At 43.6% G+C, this 22,551-nt stretch overlaps 1 protein-coding gene across 1 annotated transcript; it reads right to left on the bottom strand.

Moving 5' to 3' along the window:
- Asxl1 (ASXL transcriptional regulator 1) lies at window positions 1–10,772 on the bottom strand (the record flags this gene model as incomplete). The annotated part of the gene is made up of 9 exons (XM_008834843.3): window positions 1–2,983; window positions 3,982–4,612; window positions 5,402–5,507; window positions 7,307–7,403; window positions 7,499–7,662; window positions 8,932–9,084; window positions 9,553–9,646; window positions 10,442–10,539; window positions 10,616–10,772. Coding segments are annotated over 9 exons (4,362 nt in total), but the record flags the coding sequence as incomplete, so codon positions are not given.
- Between the last annotated feature and the right edge of the window lie 11,779 nt (window positions 10,773–22,551).

Here is a 22,551-nt window from a genome sequence, read left to right as displayed (position 1 = left end):
CAAACTTTATTTTGCCTAGAGAGAGCCCATTATAGCAATGATATTCTGTATACAGATTTAAGATCAATCATTATCAAAATACACACACTAAATATACAATTTTTCCAATGGTTGTAATTTATTATCTCACCACAAGGCACAATACACAGAGCTTTGAGGGTCCAATACAGTCATCATGACAGAACGCTCCACAGCCTTGGCACATGATCATGGCTTTTAGGCTGCACGCACACTGGAGAGAGATGCTTTCCACTGTGCTGCTGTCAGTGAACATTTGCAGGGAGAGTGATGCACTGTGACTTGCACCGAAATTTGCTTTGTGGCTCAGCTGCACCACACTACCAGCAAGGCCTTTGGGAAAGGTAGGAGAGCTGGAGGAGTAATTAAAGCTGGTGGAACTCAGCTGGAGTTTAGAAAACTTCCCATAAAAAGCTTGCTTGATGTTGAGCTGGGAAGGGATAGAAGGCGGCTCCAGAGGCTGACTGAGCCCTTTCCCTGGCTCTCGGGGTAATTTCCAGAAAGGCAGGTCCATGACAAAAGGCATCCCTTGCAGGTGACCTACTAGTTCCAGAGGGCTGTGCCCAGCAGTTTTTCTCTTCTCTGCATCTGCCTTAAAGGGGCCCCTTGAGGAAACCTTCTCCGTCTTGACACTGCCAGCAGAGGCTGGCGGTGGCTTTGGAGCCCAGTCTTTCCTTGCAGTCTGTACACCATCAGATACAGAGTTTTTGCTTGGCCCTAACTTCCTACTGAGAAAAACTGGAGGGCCCTCAGCAGGCAGTGGTGTCTGGTCTGCAGGCCTGGGGCTCTGAAGGGTGGCAGCATTATTCCTAGGACCAAAGAGCTTTTCTTGACCTCCAGCAATGTTCTGATCATCCAAGGTGCTTCCTGTCTGTCCAGCATCAAAGGAGAGCACATTTGGAGAGGAGAAACATGGCACTTGTGAGGTAGTGGGATCTCCTGGACACTGGCCTTGAGTGGCACCTAGATCACTGCCCTGGGACACCCTCCCAGCGTCCTTCTGCTCCTCACTAAGAAAGGAAGAGAAATGCTCTTTGGAACCCACTTCTTCCAGGTTACTGGAGGAGGGTGTCAGTTTTGTCACTGGATGCTGGGAGTCTAAACCTGGGAACATCTTGGAGATTTGAGGAATTCCACAAGTTTGGGAGGCTTCTGCCCTGCCAAGACCAGTGCTTCCTACACAGCTTTGAACCAGACGAGGCTCATTCAATTCTCGTACAGAACCAGGGCTGCTTCTGGCAACTAGACGCTCATTTTCCCCAGGATTATGTATGGTACTCCTATCCTGGCTCTGCCCTCCAAGAGGTGGTAGTGGGGATTCTGGCTTGTTGCCCCTTTGGTCTGGAGGAAGAACCTTCTCTAGGGGCAAGTTATCCTGCAGCAACTGCATCACAAGCGGTGATGCCTCCACTGAAGACCTAGGTCTGGGTGGGCAGAAAGACCTCGGCTGGCACTCAGTACTGGCCAAAAGCAAGGAGTCTGGGATCTTCTGGGAGACTGCACACACTCTAGACACCCAGCTCTGAGAAGCAACCAGCCCCTCTGTCCTTGTAAGCATGCTCGGGTCACGGTTTACCCTGGATGGTGAGGTGGACTGTCTCCAGTCATGCTTTTCATCCCTGCCCACCAAGCATTCCTTTATCACTGTGGCTTCACTGGTGTCAGCTTCACTGCCGTCTTCAATGAGGTGGACTTCAAAGTCAGAGGCAGTATCTGTGGATTCACTGTGAGGACTCAGTGTTTCAGAGCTGCCATTAATTTTTAGCCTTTCAGTGTCTACATCACTGCCAGTGCTGTCTATACCTCCACCAGGTGGTGCAATCCAGAGTGAAGCACTGCTCTCAGGGAAAGGCATTCCCTCCTTGGCTAACTCCCCAGGCCTGATGGCAACGAGGGGAGCATCTCTCTCCCACTTGTCTCCATCCTGGGGCTCTGCAGATTGTGCATTTTCTCTGGATTCTGGCTCAGACTGTTTGACTACTTCATAATTTGACAGGGTGGGTATCCAAGGAGCAGCACTGTCAGATGCGAGAGTCTCAGTTTTCAAAGCTTCTTGTCTATCACTTTCCCTCATGATGGGGCCTGAATCATCAAGTCCTACTCCATCATCATGTCTGTCCAGCAGGCAGCCAGCCAATGACAACTGAGGTGTAGAAGTGGGTACTATGCTTACAAGAGCTTTCATAGTAGGAGTAATATCAAAAGCCTGGTCAGTTCTTTCTAATACATCTCCCACTAGAGACTGCACAGAACCATTCTCTGGCACAGCAGTGGCTCCTTGCTCATTACAAGCTTCCCAGGAAGTGGTGCCAGACTCATAATCAGTTTTACTATCTAGAAGCAACTTAGGCTGTTCTGCTAACCTCTCAGCCACTGAAGTTTGGGAAGACAGTGGCGGCAAAGCCTGGCATGGCTGGTCTCCAGTAGGAGCAATGGGGGGCTGGGAGGCATCCTCTAGTGCACTTGTAAGCGCATCTGGAACCCTCTGCAGTGGGCAGCTCTCCTCCTTTCTGAGAGATGCTGGGTCCTCTTTCCTGGCTATGGGCATGGCCACTCCAGCCTGAGTGTGTTCTCCATTCAGAGAACAAAGCGGCAATAGTTGTGTTCGTTGTAGATCTGACGCACAGTCTCTAGGGGTGCTCGGGGCTCCCCTGGGCTCAGAGTGACCACAGGCCTCACCACCATCACCACTGCTGTTGCCTCTGCCACCTCCCTCATCGATGGCCCTGCTGCCACCTCCACCCGGGCCACCCCCCCCTCCGATGGCAGTGGTAGCCGCTTCTCGATGGCAGTGGTGGCCTCTCGCCCCTCGGGCCTGCAAAGCACGGGCTTTAATGTCTGCAAGGGTCCTGGCACCAGTCCAACCCCTGCAGGAGGACTCCGTGACTGGGATGATGCGGGGGCATATCTGGTAAGTGGGCCGACCTTTAGCCACCCAGGGTGGTTTGATACGTGAAAGTTGAATCTGTAAGAAAAGCACATAAGAAAGCAGTTTTAAGAGAGTGATCAGACCTGGAAACTAAAAGCAAAACTGGAACTCGAGTACCTTAGGGGTCACGGTCTAGAGAATCATTTTCCTAGAGTATAAAATACTCATAGTAAAATGGCTGTCCATGACACCATTTCATTCTGAGTAGATTCTGCTGAAGGGCCATTTATACTGCACTTCAAATTTCTTCTCCTTCCCTGCCTGCCTTCCTTGAAAACAAGTTTTCATTACATTTATTTGGTGTTTGTATGCACGAATGCATGCATGCCATAACCCACATGTGGCAGTAGGAACAACTGGTGGGAGCTGGTTCTCTCCTTCTTCCACTAGGTTGAGTCCCAAATTCAGGTCATCAGGCTTGGCAGCAAAAGCTCCTTTACCCACTGATACAGGGTTTCACACTGTAGCTCATGCTGGCCTTAATCTTGTGGCAATCCTCCTGCCTCAGTGTCCCCAGTACTGAGATTACAGGGGTGAGCCATCATACTTGGCTTTCATGTTTAATTTCTAATGGAATTGTAAGTCATGAAGTAAATACTCTAACAATATCTAAAAAAACATGAAAAACTCCAAAGGATTTTGACTTCAAGGTTGTATTAATGGGGAGGGGGGGAAGGTGAGGAAAAACTGTCTTACCGTACCTAAGTCAGTCAAGAACAGTTTTTTTTTTTTTTTTTAAAGTCTTTTTGAGACAGGGTCTCCCTGTAGCCCCAGCTGGCCTGGAACTCACTATGTAGACCAGGCTGGCCTTGAGCTCACAGAGATTGGCCGGCCTCTGCAAGTGCTAGGATTAAAGGCGTGCACCACCACGCCCAGCTAAGAGCAGTTCTTAAAAAAAAAAAGCGCTGCATTCCCATGTAATTCATACCACGACCTGGGGCTGTTGCCCTGCCCTCCCCCAAGAGGCTCTACAATCTCAAGAACCTCAAAGGAAATCTGGCACCAGGGACCCTGGGAATCAAACAGTTTCCTACCCGGATGGGCGGGACTTTGGGCTCCTCTTTAGTGGGCTGTGGCTTTTCGGTGTGAACACTTTCAATTGTGTTACGAAAGGACTGACGATCTTCAAGCCGGGGCTTCTTTTCGGGAAAGGATGCAGAAGTTGCCTGCTCAAAGGATTTCCTCTTCTGATCCTTTGGCTCTTGATCAACAGTGTCCTGAGGTAAGCTGGGAATTCTGTCTGGAGATGCAGAGGCACATGCCGAGTTGTCTGGTTCTGTCTGGATCCGGGAAGTCACAGGTTCACTGTGACATTTAGGACCTTCTGGGCCAGGTGCTACAGAGAACACACCTGGCCCAGAGGAACTGCTCACCACGGCTGAGTCAGTCTTAGCTTCCCCATCCTTGGAGGGTGCAGTACCTGGTGCAGAATTTGCATCTTTAGCAGTCCCTGCTTGTTCTGTCTCCTGTTTTTTGTACAGATTCCTTCTGGATCTGGTTCGGAGATCTGGCCGAGATCGTTTCTTAAAATGCCCATCCCGTTGACGGGTAGCTGGACCACGTTGTGGTCGTGCTGGTTGTCCTGGGACACACAAGCCACTCTTGATTTTGGCCTCCTCCCGGGCAATGCTCTGCTGCAATGACTGTTCTTTGGTCAAGCCCAATCTGCAAACCAAATTCTTATCAGTTAAAGGTCAGAGAAAGCTTTGTAAAAATTTTTAGTTTTGCACTCAGATATATAGCTAGAATGAGCTCTACCTGCATGGAGTATAATACTAACTGCAGAAAACAGATAACAGCTTCACTGTGAATAGCATTAAGAAATGAGCAGAGCCTCCATAATCTCCAGGCTCTTATCCACCACAAAAGTAGACTATAGTCATCCCTTGGTATCTAACAACATCCTGCAGATGCCAAAATCCATGGATGCTTAAGTCCCTAAGATAAAATGGCACATGTGTACATAACTTCTGCACATGCTCCTAGATACTTTAGTTTTTTGTTTTGCAGTGCTAAGCAGCCAACCCAGGGCTTCCCACATGCCTGACAAATGCTCTGCCACTGAGGTAAATGCCTTCTTTCCACAGGGTTTTTTCTGTTTTGTTTTGTTTTTTAAAGGGATCTCTTTATATTGCACAGGCTGGCCTTGAGCTCTTGGGCTCAAGCCCATCTCTACCTCCTGAGTAGCTAGGTCTCTCAATCATCCCCAGATAGAACACCCATATAACATGAATGTGATGCTTAGTTATTATACTACACTGATGAGGAATGATAGGTAAACGCCTATACATGCATAGCACAGCTGTAGTTTTCCCTCTGTAGTACTTTCAAGCTATAGTTGCTTGAATCTATGCCTCAAGAACCCATAGATATGGAAAGCCAACTGTCTGAACACTAACTGCCTCTGTCCCTTCAAATGCCCATACCAAGATTCACAAGCAGCAAGCGCCTTACCTCTGTCCATAGTAGTCTTCAAAGAACTTTTCCTTCCATTGCTCCACCTTCTTTTCTTTTTCCATTTCCTGTCGTATCCTGACTTGCATCTCATGAGTGAATTCACCTAGAGAGAAAGACGACTTTTGAATCTGGGATACTGATGTCCGCCCTACAGACAGCCAAATTGGGTGGCTCTATAACCAGCAGCTTGTTGGCATGTGGAGGCTAGAGGACATCCTTCTGTGGTGTTCCCCAGGAAGAACAGGTAACACTCTTAACCTCTGAGCCATCCGACCAGGTCCTCATGCTTGCACTGAGCTATCTCCCCTTGTAAAAAGAACATGTTCCTCTTGCAGTGGCTTTCTCACAGCATGTTCTTAACTCAGGACAGAGTGAACACATCTACTATAAGGGAGATTTACTCTCCTATAATCAGTCAATAGCAAAAAACACAATGGTCACAACAGTGAACCAAAAGAACCATTCTTACTGCTTATGTAGAAAAAAGGTTACCACAGCAGGCCAGATTGCTTATCCGTGAAAGGCTTATGCACAAGGATGGCCATTTGCTGACATCTGGGAACTTGGATTTTCAAACATTTCCACTACCCTAAATAGTGTGCCTAAACTCTTGGTGCTAACAATTTAATTCATGCTAAAAAATACCTGCCTTTCTTTTTAGGAACTGATGCCTTATATTAGTATCCCTGGAGGGAAAAAAAGACTGGTGAAAAATAGTGCTTGGTTTCCTTTCTGAAATAGCAATGCTTCCAACAGGATCAGCTCCCAATAAAAATCCTGGGCACTGAGCCATTAACAAACTTCTCTGGTAGACAGTTCATACACATTGTCACAACCGACTTCTGGGATAACTATGTATGTTGTGTTTGACTCCAAAGAAAGACCCTCAGAAGCTTGTGCCTGCCCCACAATCTTAGCCCACGTCTTCTCCCATTGCTAGTTCTACTTTTTATTTTTTTGCTATAATAAATCAAAGCCCTATATGTAAACTGTAATCAAACAGTTGGTCTTGGAATCCTCTCTACACATTACCCAGGTAGCTTCAATAAAAAATTTAATTCATGGGCCTGGAAAGAAGGCTCAATGGCTAAGAGCCCTTGCTGGTCATGCAGAGGACCCAACATCCACATGACTCCCAACCATCTGTAACTTCAGTTGCAGGGAATCTGATGCTCTCTTCTGGCCTCTGCAGGTACCAGGCATGCACATGGTGCACTTCTATCATGCAGGCAAAATACAACAAAACAACTGAAATAACAACAACAACAAAAAATCTTAAAATTCAGAGAAGCTAGCATTTATTCTAAGTGACTATGCCAAAAAAGACAGCACAGTGGAACTAAATGCCACTGTTCTGGTGCGATTTCTTTCATGCATCCAAGCAATGTCATTGATTTTATTTTATATTTATCTTTTTGAGACAGGGTCTGTCTCCCTGTAGCCCCAGGTGGCCTGGAACTTGCTTTGCAGACCAACCAGGTTGGCCTTGAACTCAACAGGGATCCACCTGCCTCTGCCTCCTGAGTGCTGGGATTAAAGGCGTGTGCCACCACGTCCAGTCTGCAATGCCATTATTTTATATTATTATTTATTATTACAATGCCATTATTCAAGGAACAGGACTTGCAGAATGGATAGCCACACCTAAGGCAGTTAGAAGTCCAAACATCACGTTTTCAGATCTGTGTGTCCAATTAATAACCACCATGTTTATTAGTACTGGCGCAAAGCCTGTCTGACCTTACTTGGGGGAAAAAGTTACAAAAAAAAAGAATGCTTTGATTTTATATTTACTCTTAGCCAAAAGGCTGAGATTCAATGAGTACTTGGATTTTAAATACGAGGAGATACACAAACACACAGGATAGGCATCTCAAGCCGTGTGTGATGAAGTCTACATACCATCAGCCAGGCGTTCCCGCCAGCTCTGAGCCGCATGGGTGAAAAACTCGTTGTTGAGTGCACTGCTGCTAAGGCGCAACAGGCCATCTGTTCCCACCTAGGAGGATCAAAGGATGAAATGAAAACAATAAGGTAACTTGAGAGAACAGGAACCCGCCTAGATAGAGACCAAGAGGAGCTGTGCGCAGGCACCTGTCTGTCCACTTCAGGCAAGAGGAGGAGGAGCTGCTGCTGGAAGTGTGATGGCAGCGCATGGAAGGTCCGAGAGTTTATCAGGGCCCGGAGATTGGTGTTGACAAGAATGGACCCAGGCGTCTCAAAATCTACCTCTTCCCCTCTGTTGCGCTTCATTTGACCTGTGGGTTGGTTTTTTTTTTTTTTTTTTTTTTTTTTTTTTTGTGGAAGCAAGAAGAAGTAAGGGTATAGGTTTTCAGCTTCTTAATAAAAACAAAACCAAACCAAACCAAAAACAACCAAAGTCAACTACTCAATAAACTCTGATGGCAGCACCCAAGCTATCCAGACTTTATTCCACATGTCATCTGCTCTTTCAGTCCATACTAATCTACATGTTAGAACTGCTCTTGCTCTTTCTAGCAGGCTATGATTGCCATCGAACCTGAGAGAGCACTCAAGTCTGCCTCCTCTGGGACAATACTGTGCCTTGTTTTACTGGCCTGAGGAGAACATTCTTACCCAAAGAATCAGACAGGGCAGGTTCTAAGCCTCCTTTTGAGACTGCAGAATAGGCACCACAAAGCCCAACTGGAGAAAGGATGGAAGTTGTCTAAAAGCAAAACTAATTATTATAGTGTAGAAAAACCTACACAGATGGCCTTTGTGAACAAGGTATGATTTCCAGGCAAAAATGTATTAAGAGTTATTCAAAGCCACCTGAAATGTCATACCTCTCAGAAGCCTAAGCAAATATTTCTTTTATTTGAAACAAAACAAAACAAAACACTACAAAGCGACTTTGAGATCTGAGATTACGCACTGCTGCTAAATTGGAAAAGCATCAACACAGAAAACCCCAATCTCATTTGTACATGATTTATTCTAATTTTCAGACTTTCTCAAGCTAGTCTTCTTAATGGTTTCATATGGCCCAACTACAAAAGAACCCCTACCATGTGGGCCTTAAGAAATAAATCCTGAAATAGCAAGTGACCCACTGTGACCAGCACTGAGATTGTTTGTATCCACCAAATTTAACATATGTTTCCACTCAACATAATTCTTGGGTTAAAATAAGGGAGCATCTGACAGACTATGCATGTTGAGGGAAAGCATGGCAGGATGCTACCGAGAAAAAAACAGACTCGGGGATCCTTTACTGAGAAGAAAGCAATTTTCACTCAGTCTCTCAAACACTTATGAAGCAATACCAAGGCAGGCACAGGCCAGGCTCTACAGAGACAGACAAGGAGCAGGGTGGTATCTTCTCTGCCTACAGGAGTTTCCACACATGAAATAAGCAAAATAAAGGCAAAAACAAACAAGAAACAGAGAGTCACCTAAGAAGTAAAAATAAACTGAAAAAAGAACTGGAATAGAAGATACCATCTCCTCAGGCCTGCAGGGCCCCCTTTTAAAGGCAGAGAAATGAGTGCCAAGCCACTCACCTGTGGCTGGCTTCCGGAAGCCTCTCAGGAGCGGGGTAGGGTCCCTGGTGACCTCGGCCTGGCCACGAATAACAGCGCTGCCCAGGGCCAGAGAGCCGCTGCTGCTGCTGGATGGGCTGCCACTCTCACCATCAGTGTGGTGGCCTGAGAACCCTGAAGGCACAGCATTCCACTGGTCAAAAGTATCACACGCTGTACCCACGGCTCTCAGACAAGTTGACTTCTCCCAGATATCCCTGGTAGGTTGTCAACAATACAGGGGTGCTTCTGTCTCCCAGCCCTCAGCTGGCAGAGACTACTACTTCATGGTCTGGCTAAAGAATGCAAACCATAGCTTTCATTTGTACAGCACTACAACTTTTACAAAGCACTGGCACAATCAAGCCACCATCAGATGTGCCTAGCTATCCCTGGAGGAAAAGAGGGCACATGGCAGAGCCCAGCACACGGCAGAGCCCAGCACACACCCTCTCAATATGCTGCCTTCCAGATGATTGGGTCTCATGACTCTCACTCAACAGCTCTATTGGTATCACATTGCTAGGTCAGAGGCTGCTGACAGAGGGAGTCAGGTCCCCAGGATCTGAGAAAAAAGCACCACAACCATGAGTCTACACATACCTGATGCAGATTCCACGTGGGCCCCGTTTACCTTCAGAGGAGTCAGGACAACACGAGGCAGCATGACCCCAGTCTTTTTCTTTTGTTTGTTTGCCTGGGTTCCCAGAAAGGATAAAATGGAGAACCAGAGTCATCTGTAAGAATACTACAACACTCCTTAGCTGTGCCCTACTCATTCTCCTGTAAGAGTTCACGTGAAAAGTGAGATGGCTCAAAGGGTAAATGCACCCATTGCATAAACCTGACTGAGTTCACTCCCTGGCACCCATGGTAGAAGGAGAGAAATGACCTTCAGAGTTGTCCCCTGACCTCATGCACACACTGTAGCAAGCACAAAGGACCCAGATAATAAATTTAAAAAGACTTCAGCTGGATGAAGCTGGATGCAGCTGGATCTGCCAGGCAATGTTAGGAAAGGCCTATATAGACCAGCATCAATGAGTCAAGCAACCCCTCAGCTGGAAAAAAAAATAAAAAATAAAAAAAATCACGCATTGGTTGGTCCCATTCTACAGATAAGGAACTTGCTACGGTCATAAGCAGAAGGGGGCTTAACATATGGTTAACAGTGGTAGAGTGCTTGCCTAGCCTTCACAGCAAATTAGAAGCCAGCCTGAGTTACATGAAGGAGGGAGGAAAGGAGAGGAGAAGAAAGGAAGGAGAAACAGAATTACCCAGGCATGGAAAAAAAAACAAACAAGTCTTTCTGCTTGCAGACCTAATATACAGTTTCCTACAGGATGCTTTTAAATGCTCTAAGGTGACAACAAATTTACTTCTTCTACTCTTTAAAAACATCCCTGACCATCTGCTGAAGAGGGAAGATCCTGGCTTGTGCCTGCCTTCATACATCTACTCTCCCATCATGGTCACCAACGCTGCTCCTTACCTGTGAGGAAGCTCTACAGCTATCCCTGGGACTGGAGAGGGACCGGCTCTGGGATTCTGCAGAACATGATGCATTTGAAGATGTTTCATCAAGAGATACTGAAAGACAGGAAAACGAAGGTTTAGTCCCCAGGGACTGCTTGGTCTCCCCCCCCGGCCTTGTTCTGGTACTTACCATCATTTTCACCACTCACAGTGCTGGCTTCATTAGATCCACAGCTTTCCACATCAGCAGAGTCCTCTGGCTCTTCCCCATCCACTGCAGCCACATTTCGAGACCACTGTAGGGCATCCTTCTGTGACAGCAAGTTAAAACTTAAGGTGAATAAAACCTTTCAAATCCTGCGGCTGGAGAGATGGCTCAGCGGTTAAGAACATTGGTTGTTCTTGCAGAAGACCCGGGTTTGAATCCCAGGACCCACATGGCAGCTAACAACTGTCCATAACTCCAATCCCAGGGGATCTGACACGGGTGCAGTTACCTACATGCAGGCAATACATGAACACAAATAAAATAAAAATAATTTAAAAACAACAACAACAACAACAACAAAAAAAAACCTTTCAAATCCTTTAAGTACAACAGTCATTACTAAATATTTGTTTTTGAAGAAGACAGACTTAGAAGCCTCCCACATCCCCCACACTGGGGATGGGCCTCCAGGGACTCATGCTAAGCAAGTGTTCTACCACTGAGCACAACTCCCCATACACAGGCCAATATTTAAAATATTCTTTTCTTGTTTTGCGGCAGGGTGTCATGTAGCCCAGACTAGCCCCAAACTCACTATGTAGCCAAGGGTAATCCTGAACTTGAACTCCTGATCTTTCTACCTCTGCTTCTACCTTCCAAGTATTGGGATCATAGACATGTACCACCATGCTTGTTTTCATATGGCACTGGAAATTGTACCCAGGGACTTGTGTATGCTAGGCAAGCACTCTACCAACCTCAGCTCTAAAATATTTTTTTTTCATTTAAAAAACTTATATTCTTAATAGGAATCATGTTGTAATTTAACAATTTCAGTTTACATGAGAACTTACTTACAAGTCAATTTGATATCTAGTAAATCATTATTTACTAACAGTTTCCTTAGTATTAAACATAAGTCTATACAGTCACAACCGTCTCATACAATAAATACTACAATGTCATGACAAACCAGTTTTTAAAACCAAGACCTTGATGAAATTCTGATCGGATGTACATAAAAGAAACTCTTAAAAACCAGCAGTACACATACATACAAGTCAATTTGATATCTAGTAAATCATTATTTACTAACAGTTTCCTTAGTATTAAACATAAGTCTATACAGTCACAACCGTCTCATACAATAAATACTACAATGTCATGACAAACCAGTTTTTAAAACCAAGACCTTGATGAAATTCTGATCGGATGTACATAAAAGAAACTCTTAAAAACCAGCAGTACACATACATCCATACACATACATACATACATACAAACACACACACACACACACACACACGAATCTCTCTCACATCTCATCTCAAAGTGGCTGTGCTGAACAAAGCCATACACATTGATGCTAGACATAAGTGAAGTGAAAGCATTTCAAAGCTATCATTTATATTTTAATATGGTAAATTACTTCTGAGTTTCAGACTCAGTAAGTGATGGAAAACAGAATTATACATTTCATTTGCATTCAAAACTAACCAGAGCCAGAAGTTACAGTATTAAAATAAGCTAATGCTTAAACAGTTTTCATTAAAAACTAGAGTATAAGAAAACAGTTTTCATGAGTATGATTCAATGACAGCTGTCTACAGTTAACTCTTTCCCGTAGTAGCATGGAGGAACTTAGAATGAGAGGTGAAAGCACAAGAGCACAGCACACAGGGTCAGGAGCCAGCATGCCAAGTCTGCAGGGCTGGCAGTCTGTGACAGCAACAGCTCAGACTCAGGGTGGTCCTTTGCTTCCTATGAGGAAAAGGTATGCATGGGGCAGGGGGACACTTAAGGAAATAAGCACAAAATCATATCACTGCCAGAGTCTAAGAAGACACACTGTAGCAAACAGTATGAGCTAATTCTCAGAGATGTCTAGAGGTTGTTCAGTGTATGCATAAAGTACATGGTAACTTTTATAAGACAATCATAATGTCTATAAGTAGTTATTCTTAACACATTGTAGTTGTCTCTTTTGTCTCAGGCTCTTCTAGAGGCAAGAGACTGGCTCAAGCCATCTTGAGGATCAGTTCTTACAAGATATCCCAGAAGAAGCAATGTGCTACTGCGTCTAACTCAGGTGTCCTCTAGCCAGAGAAACAAAAGCACATCTCCAGGAGCCTGGCAGAGCTCTTTCAGACATCAGAGACCTCCATTCAAGCCAAACTAAGATTCCTGGTTTCCACTACTGGTAGGAATTTTAGGACTATCTAATATAAAGGCAGTTCAATGCAGACTTAAACATGAGAGCTAAAGGAAAGCATTGCTCCAAGGGAGAAAAGTACAGAGTTATATCTAGGCCAGTAGAGTTTCCAGGGACTAAAAGTGCCCCTCCCCGAAACAGGCCACATCTGCCTACAAACAAAGCCATGCTGCAGGAAAGAGAGAAAAGGACAAAGCCAAAAGGACAGGAAGATCAGTCCCAGAATTCATCTCCAGCAATGAAGATGAGTTAATATATTAAATCAAACCTATAAACAACAGGAGTTCAATTTTCTCAAACCATTTTCAGGCCTTTAGAGGTCTGAAAGCAACACAAACCAGACCGAGAATGTCAAAACCAAAATACTTCCTCTCATGAAACAAAAACAAATCAACCAACCAACCAAACAAACCTAAAAGCTCATGTTTCTTTTTCTCCAGCATTTGATATTTTGTACAACCAGCTCAGATACTGTTTTTGTCTTTGAGACAGGGTCTCCCTGTAGCCCCAGCAGGCCTGGAACTCACTATGCAGACCAGGCTGGCCTTGAACTCAGAGATCCGCCTGCCTCTGTCTCTTGAGCGCTGGGATTAAAGGTGTGCACCACCACACCTGGCTTCAGATACTGTTTTGTATAAACAACTATGAAACACTTAATAGACCTAGGGACTTTGTCCAATAAATTTAAAGATGTTTAGGGTACCCAAATTTATAAGGTCTTTGAATGTACTCTCAAAATATCCTTATTTATAAATCTACACATGTATTTTAATTAGGCATGCCAAAATAAAGCAAAATAAAACCAATAATCTTGTGCACAATAAATGAATGAAAATAGTAACTGAAGTGACCAGTTTAACAGAAACACATGAAGACAATGATCACAGACACACATGACAGAATTACTTGAGATCTCAACACATAAGAAAACTTACAGACATACATGACATAATTCCATGAAATCCCAAACACATGGAAAACAATTATCATAGACACACATGACATAATTCCATACAAACTAGGTGCACCCATAACACAAAAATCAAGGAGTTTGATTAGGATGGTCCTTTGCATATAAGGCACTCATCCTTTAAAGGTGGATCAGAGAACACTTCCTCCATAATCTCCTCATAGCTATGAGGACGTTCTCCCTCCTTTTCTGGTAAGTATGAGCTGGGTTTTAAGGTTCAGGTAGCCTCCATCCAGACTCAGGAATTCTTGTCCAGCACGGCCTGATTTCAAGTCACTGGATTTCACAGAAAGTTTTAATTTAGAGAGTTTTATCTTAATGCCATAATTTCCTGCATAGCCTAGTTTAAAGTTATCCAGCATCACCTGGAGGACAGCCTGGGCCTGACACCTGGACTGGGAGGAACCCATCTGAAATTCTGTATGTGCCTAGGATATATGTAATGTGTGCATAGGAGGGGGTGGAGAGTGTTAGTCTCCCTCATTCAGATGCCTTCCTGGCCGGCCACCTCTCGGTGACTTAAGGTCTTTTTCCCACTAATACCCTGTTTTACTTAAATGGGGCAGGTACCTCAAGATCACATCAAGGTATTATTGTGGTCCTCTTTCCTACCTGATTTGTGTTTTACCTAAATGAGGCCAACACCTTGGAATCACACTGAGGTGTAATTGTGGTCCCCTTTCCTTCCTGACTGGAGGCAGTGTCACCTTGTAATCACATCAAGATTTTGTATGCTACCTCCTGTCTAACCTGGGGGCGGGGGAAGCCATTTCCTGGTCTGGACGTCCATTCTGGGTCTCCGTCTCACTTCACCTGATGAGAGGCTCCGGTCCGGGGCCATGCAGCTCTCTCTCTGGCCTCCTGAAGGAGACCCCAGAGGAAATTCTTTGGGGGTACGCACTTCTCTGTTTCAGAGGCTGAGGGGGGCTGCAGGGTCCAGGAGCAGCAGCCTCTATTACCAACAAGGGTACAGTGACTTGTTTTCACTGGGGACCTCCAGAAATGTTATGGAAATTAATCAGAGATCAACAGCCGAAATCAGGTGAGGAGAGGGAGTTTAATTTGACGCTAGTGGGACTGACATCACAAATCAAGAAGTCAGACCTCTAAAATATTATTTGTTTATCCACACTTTCTCTTTTTACTGTTGTTCTTTGTTTTCCAGATTTGAAATCTAAGTTACTGTCCCTCTGAGCTTTCTCATCAAGTTCTTTTCACAAATATATTACATATTTTTTGCATTTATACATTCATTAAATACACACAGGGTACCTTCTAGATACTACCCTTAGTTCCTGGAAGAGTGGGAAGGAAAGGGAATCAACCATCCTCAAGAACTTCACCTGACTACAGAGAAAACTCAGATGGATTAATACAAAGGACAGTGACAGAGGTGCATAGAGAGCACCCAAGAAGAGGCACCTGCCCACTGCGTCAGAGGAAGGGGGGATACAGATCATCAACAAGGATTAGAGAGGCCAAGATTTCAAGAATGTTGCTTAAGCAAAGTTAAAAAACATTCTTGCAGAGAACCCAGGTGCAGTTCACAGCACCCAACACCAGACCTTAACTTCAGTTCTAGGGTATCCAATACCCTCTTCTGGTCTCCTTGGGCATTAGTCACACATATGGTACAACTACACACATGTAGACAAAATACTCATACACATAAAATTTTTAAAAATCTTTAAAAAATATTTTCTAATTTAGCTTTTGTAATTTTATACAACAGTTTATTTTTTTTTTGGTATTTTTGAGACAGGGTGTCCCAGTAGCCCCAGCTGTCCTGTAACTATGTAGACCAGGCTGGCCTTGAACTCACAGAGATCTGCCTGCCTCTGCCTCCCAAGTGCTGGGATTAAAGGCATGCGCCACTACGCCCAGCCATACAACAGTTTTTAATCAAATTTAGGACCCCTTCCCTAGCCATGCCTCCCCCATCCCTCCACTAGATCTTATGTATTCTGCCATACATGTTAAGTCCTATCCAATCAAGTACATGTACCCAAATGTCCTTTAGTGTAAATTCATCCACTGGAATAAAAACAAATCTTAAAAAAAATGTTTTCCATTTATAATTATGGGGATGTATACCATGATACACATGTGGAGGCCAGAGGACAACTCTGTGGCAACTGTTCTCACCCTCCACCTTAAAAAAAAAAATATTTTTATGTGTATGAGTATATCGCCTGTATGTATGTAAGTGCACCCATGTCATGCAATGCCTATGGACGTCAGAAGAAGGAGTTGGCTCCCCCTAGAACTGGAGCTATGGATGGTTGTTAGCTACCATGTGGGTGCTGGGAATCAAACTCAGGTCCTCTGTAAGAGCAGCCAGTGTTCTTACCTGTGAGCCATCTCTCCAGCCCTCCCCTCCTGCCTTTAAAAGAAATTTTTATTTTATGAGTGCTTTGCCTGTACCTTGCTCATGCAGTACCTGTGGTAGGCAAAAGGCGGCATCAGATCTCCTGGGACTAGAGTTACAGACAATTGTTAGAGTGGATTTTCTGTAAGAGCAGCCAGTGTTCTTAAGCACTCAGCCATCTCTCTAGCTCACTCTCATTCTACCTTGTACATGGGTTCTGGGAACTGAACTTATTTGGGATTTAAATTCATTGGCAACATTTTATTGTTGTTGATCTTTTAAGACAGGGTCTCCTTGTAGCCCCACCTGACCTAGAACTCCCTATATATACCAGGCTGGCCTCCAACCCCATCTGCTTCTGCCTCTGCTGGGATAAAGGCGTGAGCCACCACACCTGGCCTTTAAGCTGAATTTTAAAAGAAGCCAGCTGTAGGCAGATGCAGAGGGGAACATTAGTAAATTCTAGGTACTAGGATGATCAAATGTTGAGAAATATGCCAAACTCAGGAAATGATTTCAGTAGAGTGTGGAGAACCGGATACACATACACAGGAGGCTAGAGACAAGAAGACAGATGATAAAATACTGTGTGGGGGAAGTGAGATCATTATTGTTCTGGAGCCTGGGGGGGAAAAAAAAAAAAACAAAAACTCTAAGAGCTATCTAAAACACTCCCAACAGCACCCATTGGACAAGTCCCAGCTGCCCACATAAGTCAACGCCACTTGGTGTTGACAGTCTTAGTGAAGCTTCAGGGCTTTCATTCTGGTCTTCCTGTAAACTAAAGATGCTGAGGCATACTTTCCACCCCAACAATGGTGCAACAGAGAGAACCCAGGGTCTCAACTCTAGGTGAGCATGCTACTTTCAGAAGACACACCCATGCTTAGGGTTCACGCTCTTATTTTTCTTTGGAAGTATCTGTTCAAGATTTTTGCAGAAAACCTGAAAAAGTAAAAGAATACAAATACCTCCCATGTTCTTTGTACCCACATTCACCTATTATTTACCTAAGTATTATTTCATAAAATAAAAAAGTAATTTTAATTTATTTTGTGTGTGTGGTGCACACTTGCCATGGCACACCTGTGGAGGTAAAAGGGACAACTTTCAGGATTCGGTTCTCTCCTTTACCACATGGGCCCTGGGACTCAAACTCAGGTCATCAGGCTTGATGACAGGTGCCTTTATCTGCTGAGCCATCTTACTAGCCCCTAAGTACCTTAAGTATTAAGCTACTTAATACTTAAATATCTTAAATATTTGAGTATCAATTAAGGTGGGAGGATTGCAAGTTCAAGATCTGTCTGGTCTACAACATAGCAAGACCCTGCCAAATAAAATAAATAAATAAAAAATAAATATGCCAAGGCAAGTAGAAAAAAAGGAACCATCCGTAATAAACCTAAAATTTCTTCCATAAGTGGAATGTTTTAAAACACAAATGTTACTGTGAAAAATTAGAACTAAAATTTAAGCTGACAAAGTTTAAACAGCCCAAGTCAAGTTCTCTAATAAAAAAGATAAGCAAAACCTCAGGTAGGTCTTTTCCTCCTGAGTCTGCTAAACCTTTCCTTAGCAAGAAATGAGTACTCTTAAATGGCTAATCTGAAGGCTGCTTACTATAAATCAAAACCTAAAAACAAAGACATTTTAACAGTATACTACAGTTCCTAACCAATTTGCACAATGAAAAGAAATTAGAAGAGACAGTCATGCCATAATTTCTAGAACAGTATGTAAATTTATCTACATATCTGAATATCCTAGAGACTCAAATCCTTTAAGTATCAGTTCCAGGCCAGCTGGGGCTACAGGGAAACCCTGTCTCAAAAAGACCACAAATAAATAAATTCATAAACCAAATTCTGGGTGTGGTAGCACACACCTTTGATCTCAGCACTTGGGAAGCAGAGGCAGGGGTGGAACCTCTGTGAAGCTCTGTGAGCTCCATGCCAGTTGGAGCTATAGGAAGACCCTGTCTTAAAACAGAAAACAAAACAAAAATAAAGACACCAAGCAACCCTAACAGCAAAAGTAACATCATGAACTACACTAACACAGACCATAAATTATCCAGGCATAAATTTTACAAGAGAAATACAATCTTAGGAATACAAAATTCTAAGAGAGGTTTAAAATCTAAATAAAGAGCTATATCATGCTCTTAAGAAAATTCAGAGGCTGGAAATGGCTCAGTGGTTAAGAGCACTTACTGCTCTTCCAGAGGTTTCCAGCACGTACACTGGTGGCTCCAATAACTCCAGTTCTAGGAGATCCAATGCCCTCTTCTGGCCTCCATAGGCACCACAAATGCAGGTATATTTACATATAGGAGGGCAAAACACATAATTTCCTTTTAAAGGGCCACGAAGACCAAACATATTCATCAAGAACAGAATGAGGAGAAAATATGTTGTTTTGAGACAGGATCTCACTATATAGCCCTGGCTGGCCTTAAACTCACACAAAAAAAAACTACCTGCCTCTGCCTACTGTGCCACCATACCTAGCCAGACAAATGCTTCTTTTAAATAAAGCTCTAGCAATTAAGTGAGTAGGCTGTGAAGAGGAGGGGACACTCAGTGATTCTGTTAAAGAGTTTGTGTTTCTTTGGGGGTGATGAATATTTTACGTATAAACTAAAAGTCACTAAGTTGGTCACTTTAGAAGAGTAAATTGTTTTGTTTTTTTTTAAAAAAAAGGGTAAATTGCCGGGTGTGGTGGCGCACGCCGGTGGTCCCAGCACTTGGGAGGCAGAGGCAGGCGGATCTCTGTGAGTTCAAGGCCACCCTGGTCTACATAGTGAGTTCCAGGGCAGCTGGGGCTACAGGGAGACCCTGCTTCAAAAAGACAAAAAAAAAAAAAGGTAAATTGGCACTTGTGCTGCCTGCTGGGTGGGCAGGGTCATGCCCCCCCCCCACCCCCCTGGCCCCAAAAGGGTAAATTGTATCATCTGTGACTGTACCTCAGCAAAACTTGGTTGAAGGTGGCTAAATTAACACAATACTCATAAAAATGTTAATATGCATAAACCATACAGATTTGAAGTCAAAATTCAACTTTGGAAACTGAAGCTAAGGTGATTAGTGATGTTTAATTTTGTTATATAAGCCATAAAGAATTAAAACCAGCAAAGCAACCTTCATTTATACTTAAGACTTCATTTAAAAAAAAAAAAACAAAAAAAACCCCTTGATTTAAAGAGAAGAAACTGTGTGAGTTCTCATTACCCAGAAATAAAATTCTCCTCTGTGATTTGCCACCCATATTCTGTAAGCAAAGTAAACCTGAGGTCTTGATTTGTCTTAGAATTCATAATTTCTTGAATTCTGGAATGGTAACACAGCGCGCACGCGCGCGCACACACACCCCCTACTTCAAAGAAAATCAAACACATTTGAGTATTTTAAAAGTAACATGTCTAAAGATACCAAGTAGAATAACTAGGCTAAAAAACGGGCTAGTGAGATGACTCAGCTACTAAAGGCACTTGGGACCGAGCCAAACCTGATGATCTGAGTTCAAATCCCAGGATCCACCTGATAAAAGAAGTGTCCTCTGACCTGTACACACACACATCTATCTATCTCTCCCCAACCCCCTTCCCCATCCCCTTCTGTGAGAGTGAGAAACTCAGAGTATTTTTAATTGTCTTGTTAATCAAGAGCAGAGTTTTGCTACCAAATGAGTTTAGACAGATCAGCTTCTATTGAGAAATGAAGAAGGGGGCACTCTAAATATTTTGAATTTCCAAATTTTTATAGACTTTTACCATGAGCCTAAAGGACTCTTCATTTGAAAAACAACGACCTACCCCCTTTAAACTTCATTGTATATATATTTTTAGGTAACCTGCTTAAGTTATTTCTGGAAAAATGTGTTAAAAATTGCCTCTCTTTGGAATAAAAATAAAATATTTTTAAAACAGCATTAAAAAAAAGGAAAGAAAAACAAGGAACTAGGGGCTGGAGAGATGTTCAGCAATTAAGAACATTTACTGCTCTTATAAAGGATCTAAGTTCAGTTCCCAGCACCCACATTGGGTGGCTCACAACTGTTAACTCTAGTTTCAAAAGATCTGACACTTCTGACCTCTATGGGTACTTGAACTCACACGTGTACACACCCAAACACAGACAAACATAGACACATAATTAAATGTAATAAAAAACAAGGTCTTTTAAAATTTTTTATAAAGGAATTCTAAGGTTGGAGAGATGGCTCTGCAGTTAAGGGCACTGGTTGCTATTGCAGAAGGACCTGAGTTCAATTCCCAGCACCCACATGGAGGCTAACAGCCACCCCTAACTCCAGTTCCAGGGGACCCAACACCACCTTCTGACCTCCATGGGCATTGCAGGTACATGGTGCACTACACACATGAAGGCAAAACATACCCATTTAAAAACTACTTCATTTATTATTTTTATTTTATGTGTGTGAGTGTATTGACTGCATGTATGTGAGTGCACCCATGATGTGCAATGCCACGGAGGTCAGAAGAGGGCTTTGGATTCTCCTGGAACTGGAGTTAAGGATGGTTCGTAGCCACCATGTGGGTGGTGGGAATCGAACCCGGGCCCTCTGCAAGAGCAGTCACTGCTTTTAACCTGTGAGCCATCTCTCCAGCCCCAACACATCCATTTTTGTTAAAAAAAAAAAAAGGAATTTCAAGACATTTCTACCATAAAATCTGGTAAGATCTTTTAAAACATATTTCTCAATGAAATTTTCATAAGGAGCTAGGCATGGTGTTATATACCTGTAATCTCGGCACTTAGAAGGCTGAGGCAGCAAAACTGCTGTGATTAAGGCCACCTTGAGCTACAATCAACAGTGCCATGGTTATCAACAACAAATTTAAAAGGATTGAGGTCTTAAAAGCCCAATTTTCTCATCAATTTTAAAATATGAAGAAAATTTAATGGACTATTTCTGCCAAAATCAGCCTGCAGTCACTTCCACTTTGCTTAAGCATGCTATAATATGGAAAGGTGAGGAAACATTCACTAGAGAAACTCACATGTAAGGAACACAAGTTAAAGGATTACTGTTGTAGAAACAGGTCTTTTTTTTCATAGAAAACTGGAAGAAGAGTAAAAAACCTAAATAATCTGTACTGAATAAATAAAGATGAAGTTAAGACCCGTATAGTATTATTAAACAAAAGTAAAACACGCCAAGCGGATTCTTATGAGTTCAAGGCCAGCCTGGTCTACATAGTGAGTTCCAGACCAACCCTGTCTCAGAAAGAAAAAGGAAAAGAAAAAAAAGGAAGTAAAACATACCTAGCAAGACAAACACTACACATTTTTCATGGCACACATAAACAGGGAGGATGAATCACATTAATGACAGTAGGAGCTACTGGGAGGGAATGAGGACCACAGGCCTGGTTGACCGGGATAGAGGTGTGGGGATTGGTAAAGTCAAGGTCATTCCCCACCTTCTCTGTAGGAAGGCTCGGGTTCCTATGTTTAAAAATGGCAAAAGAACACATGCTTCTTTGCAACCCCTGAAGCATCCTTAGAACAAGCTACAAGGAGATAATAAAGGTTTAAGTGCACAAAAAGAAAAGCGGAGGCAAAAGTAGCAAATGAGGGATGTGAATAGAATTCCAGAGGCTGGTTAGCAGGAAGGTAAATGACTCAGCAAGGAAAGAAAAGCTGAGGCTAAGGCTACTGAGGAAAAGCCATTAAAAAGCAGCCAGGCATGGTGGCACTCACCATGAGATCCAGGGCAGCTTGGTCTACACAACAAGTCTCAAGCCAGCTGGGGTTAACAGGGAGACCCTACCTCAAAAATCCAAAACAAAACAGAAAAGAAGTACAAAACCCTAAAGGCACAGGGACCGGGACGTACCACAGAAGAAGTAGAGAGGCACAGGGCTGCCAGCAGAACTAGCTGTAAAGACTGGACAGATTGCTCAGGTCACTTCCTTGTCCTCATAAATTCAAGCAATGCTCTTTCCCAGCTGTGAAAAAACTGGAAGATTTATATTCTGGTTCAGCTGAACCAGAGAGATTCTGCAACAGAAGACAGCAGGTACAGCTCCAGTTGACTGAGTAAGGTGCCCTGCTCTAAGAGCAAAAACACTATACAAAACAACTATGTCACGAGCTCTCTCCCTCAGCTTAGCTCCCAAAGCTCCCCCAAACAACTCAGCATGTTCTCAGATGGGTGGCAAGAACTTTCAGGCCCAGTAGCCTACCCTGTATATCCAGCTAAGGCAGGAGAATCCTAAGGCTTTAGGTTCATTCCCCAGAACAAGGGATAGAGGGTGACAGCCAGAGACAGAGTGCTCCTCCTCTTAAAAACAGTGATAGCCACATGGGGCATACCTTCAAGTCCAGACAACTGAGGAC

The sequence above is a fragment of the Nannospalax galili genome, unplaced genomic scaffold (assembly GCF_000622305.1).
Source record: "Nannospalax galili isolate Female #2095 unplaced genomic scaffold, S.galili_v1.0 scaffold1357, whole genome shotgun sequence".
Classification (NCBI taxonomy): Eukaryota; Metazoa; Chordata; class Mammalia; order Rodentia; family Spalacidae; genus Nannospalax; species Nannospalax galili.
Note: the sequence above shows the minus strand (reverse complement) of the source record. Positions and strands in the feature narration are given on the sequence as shown.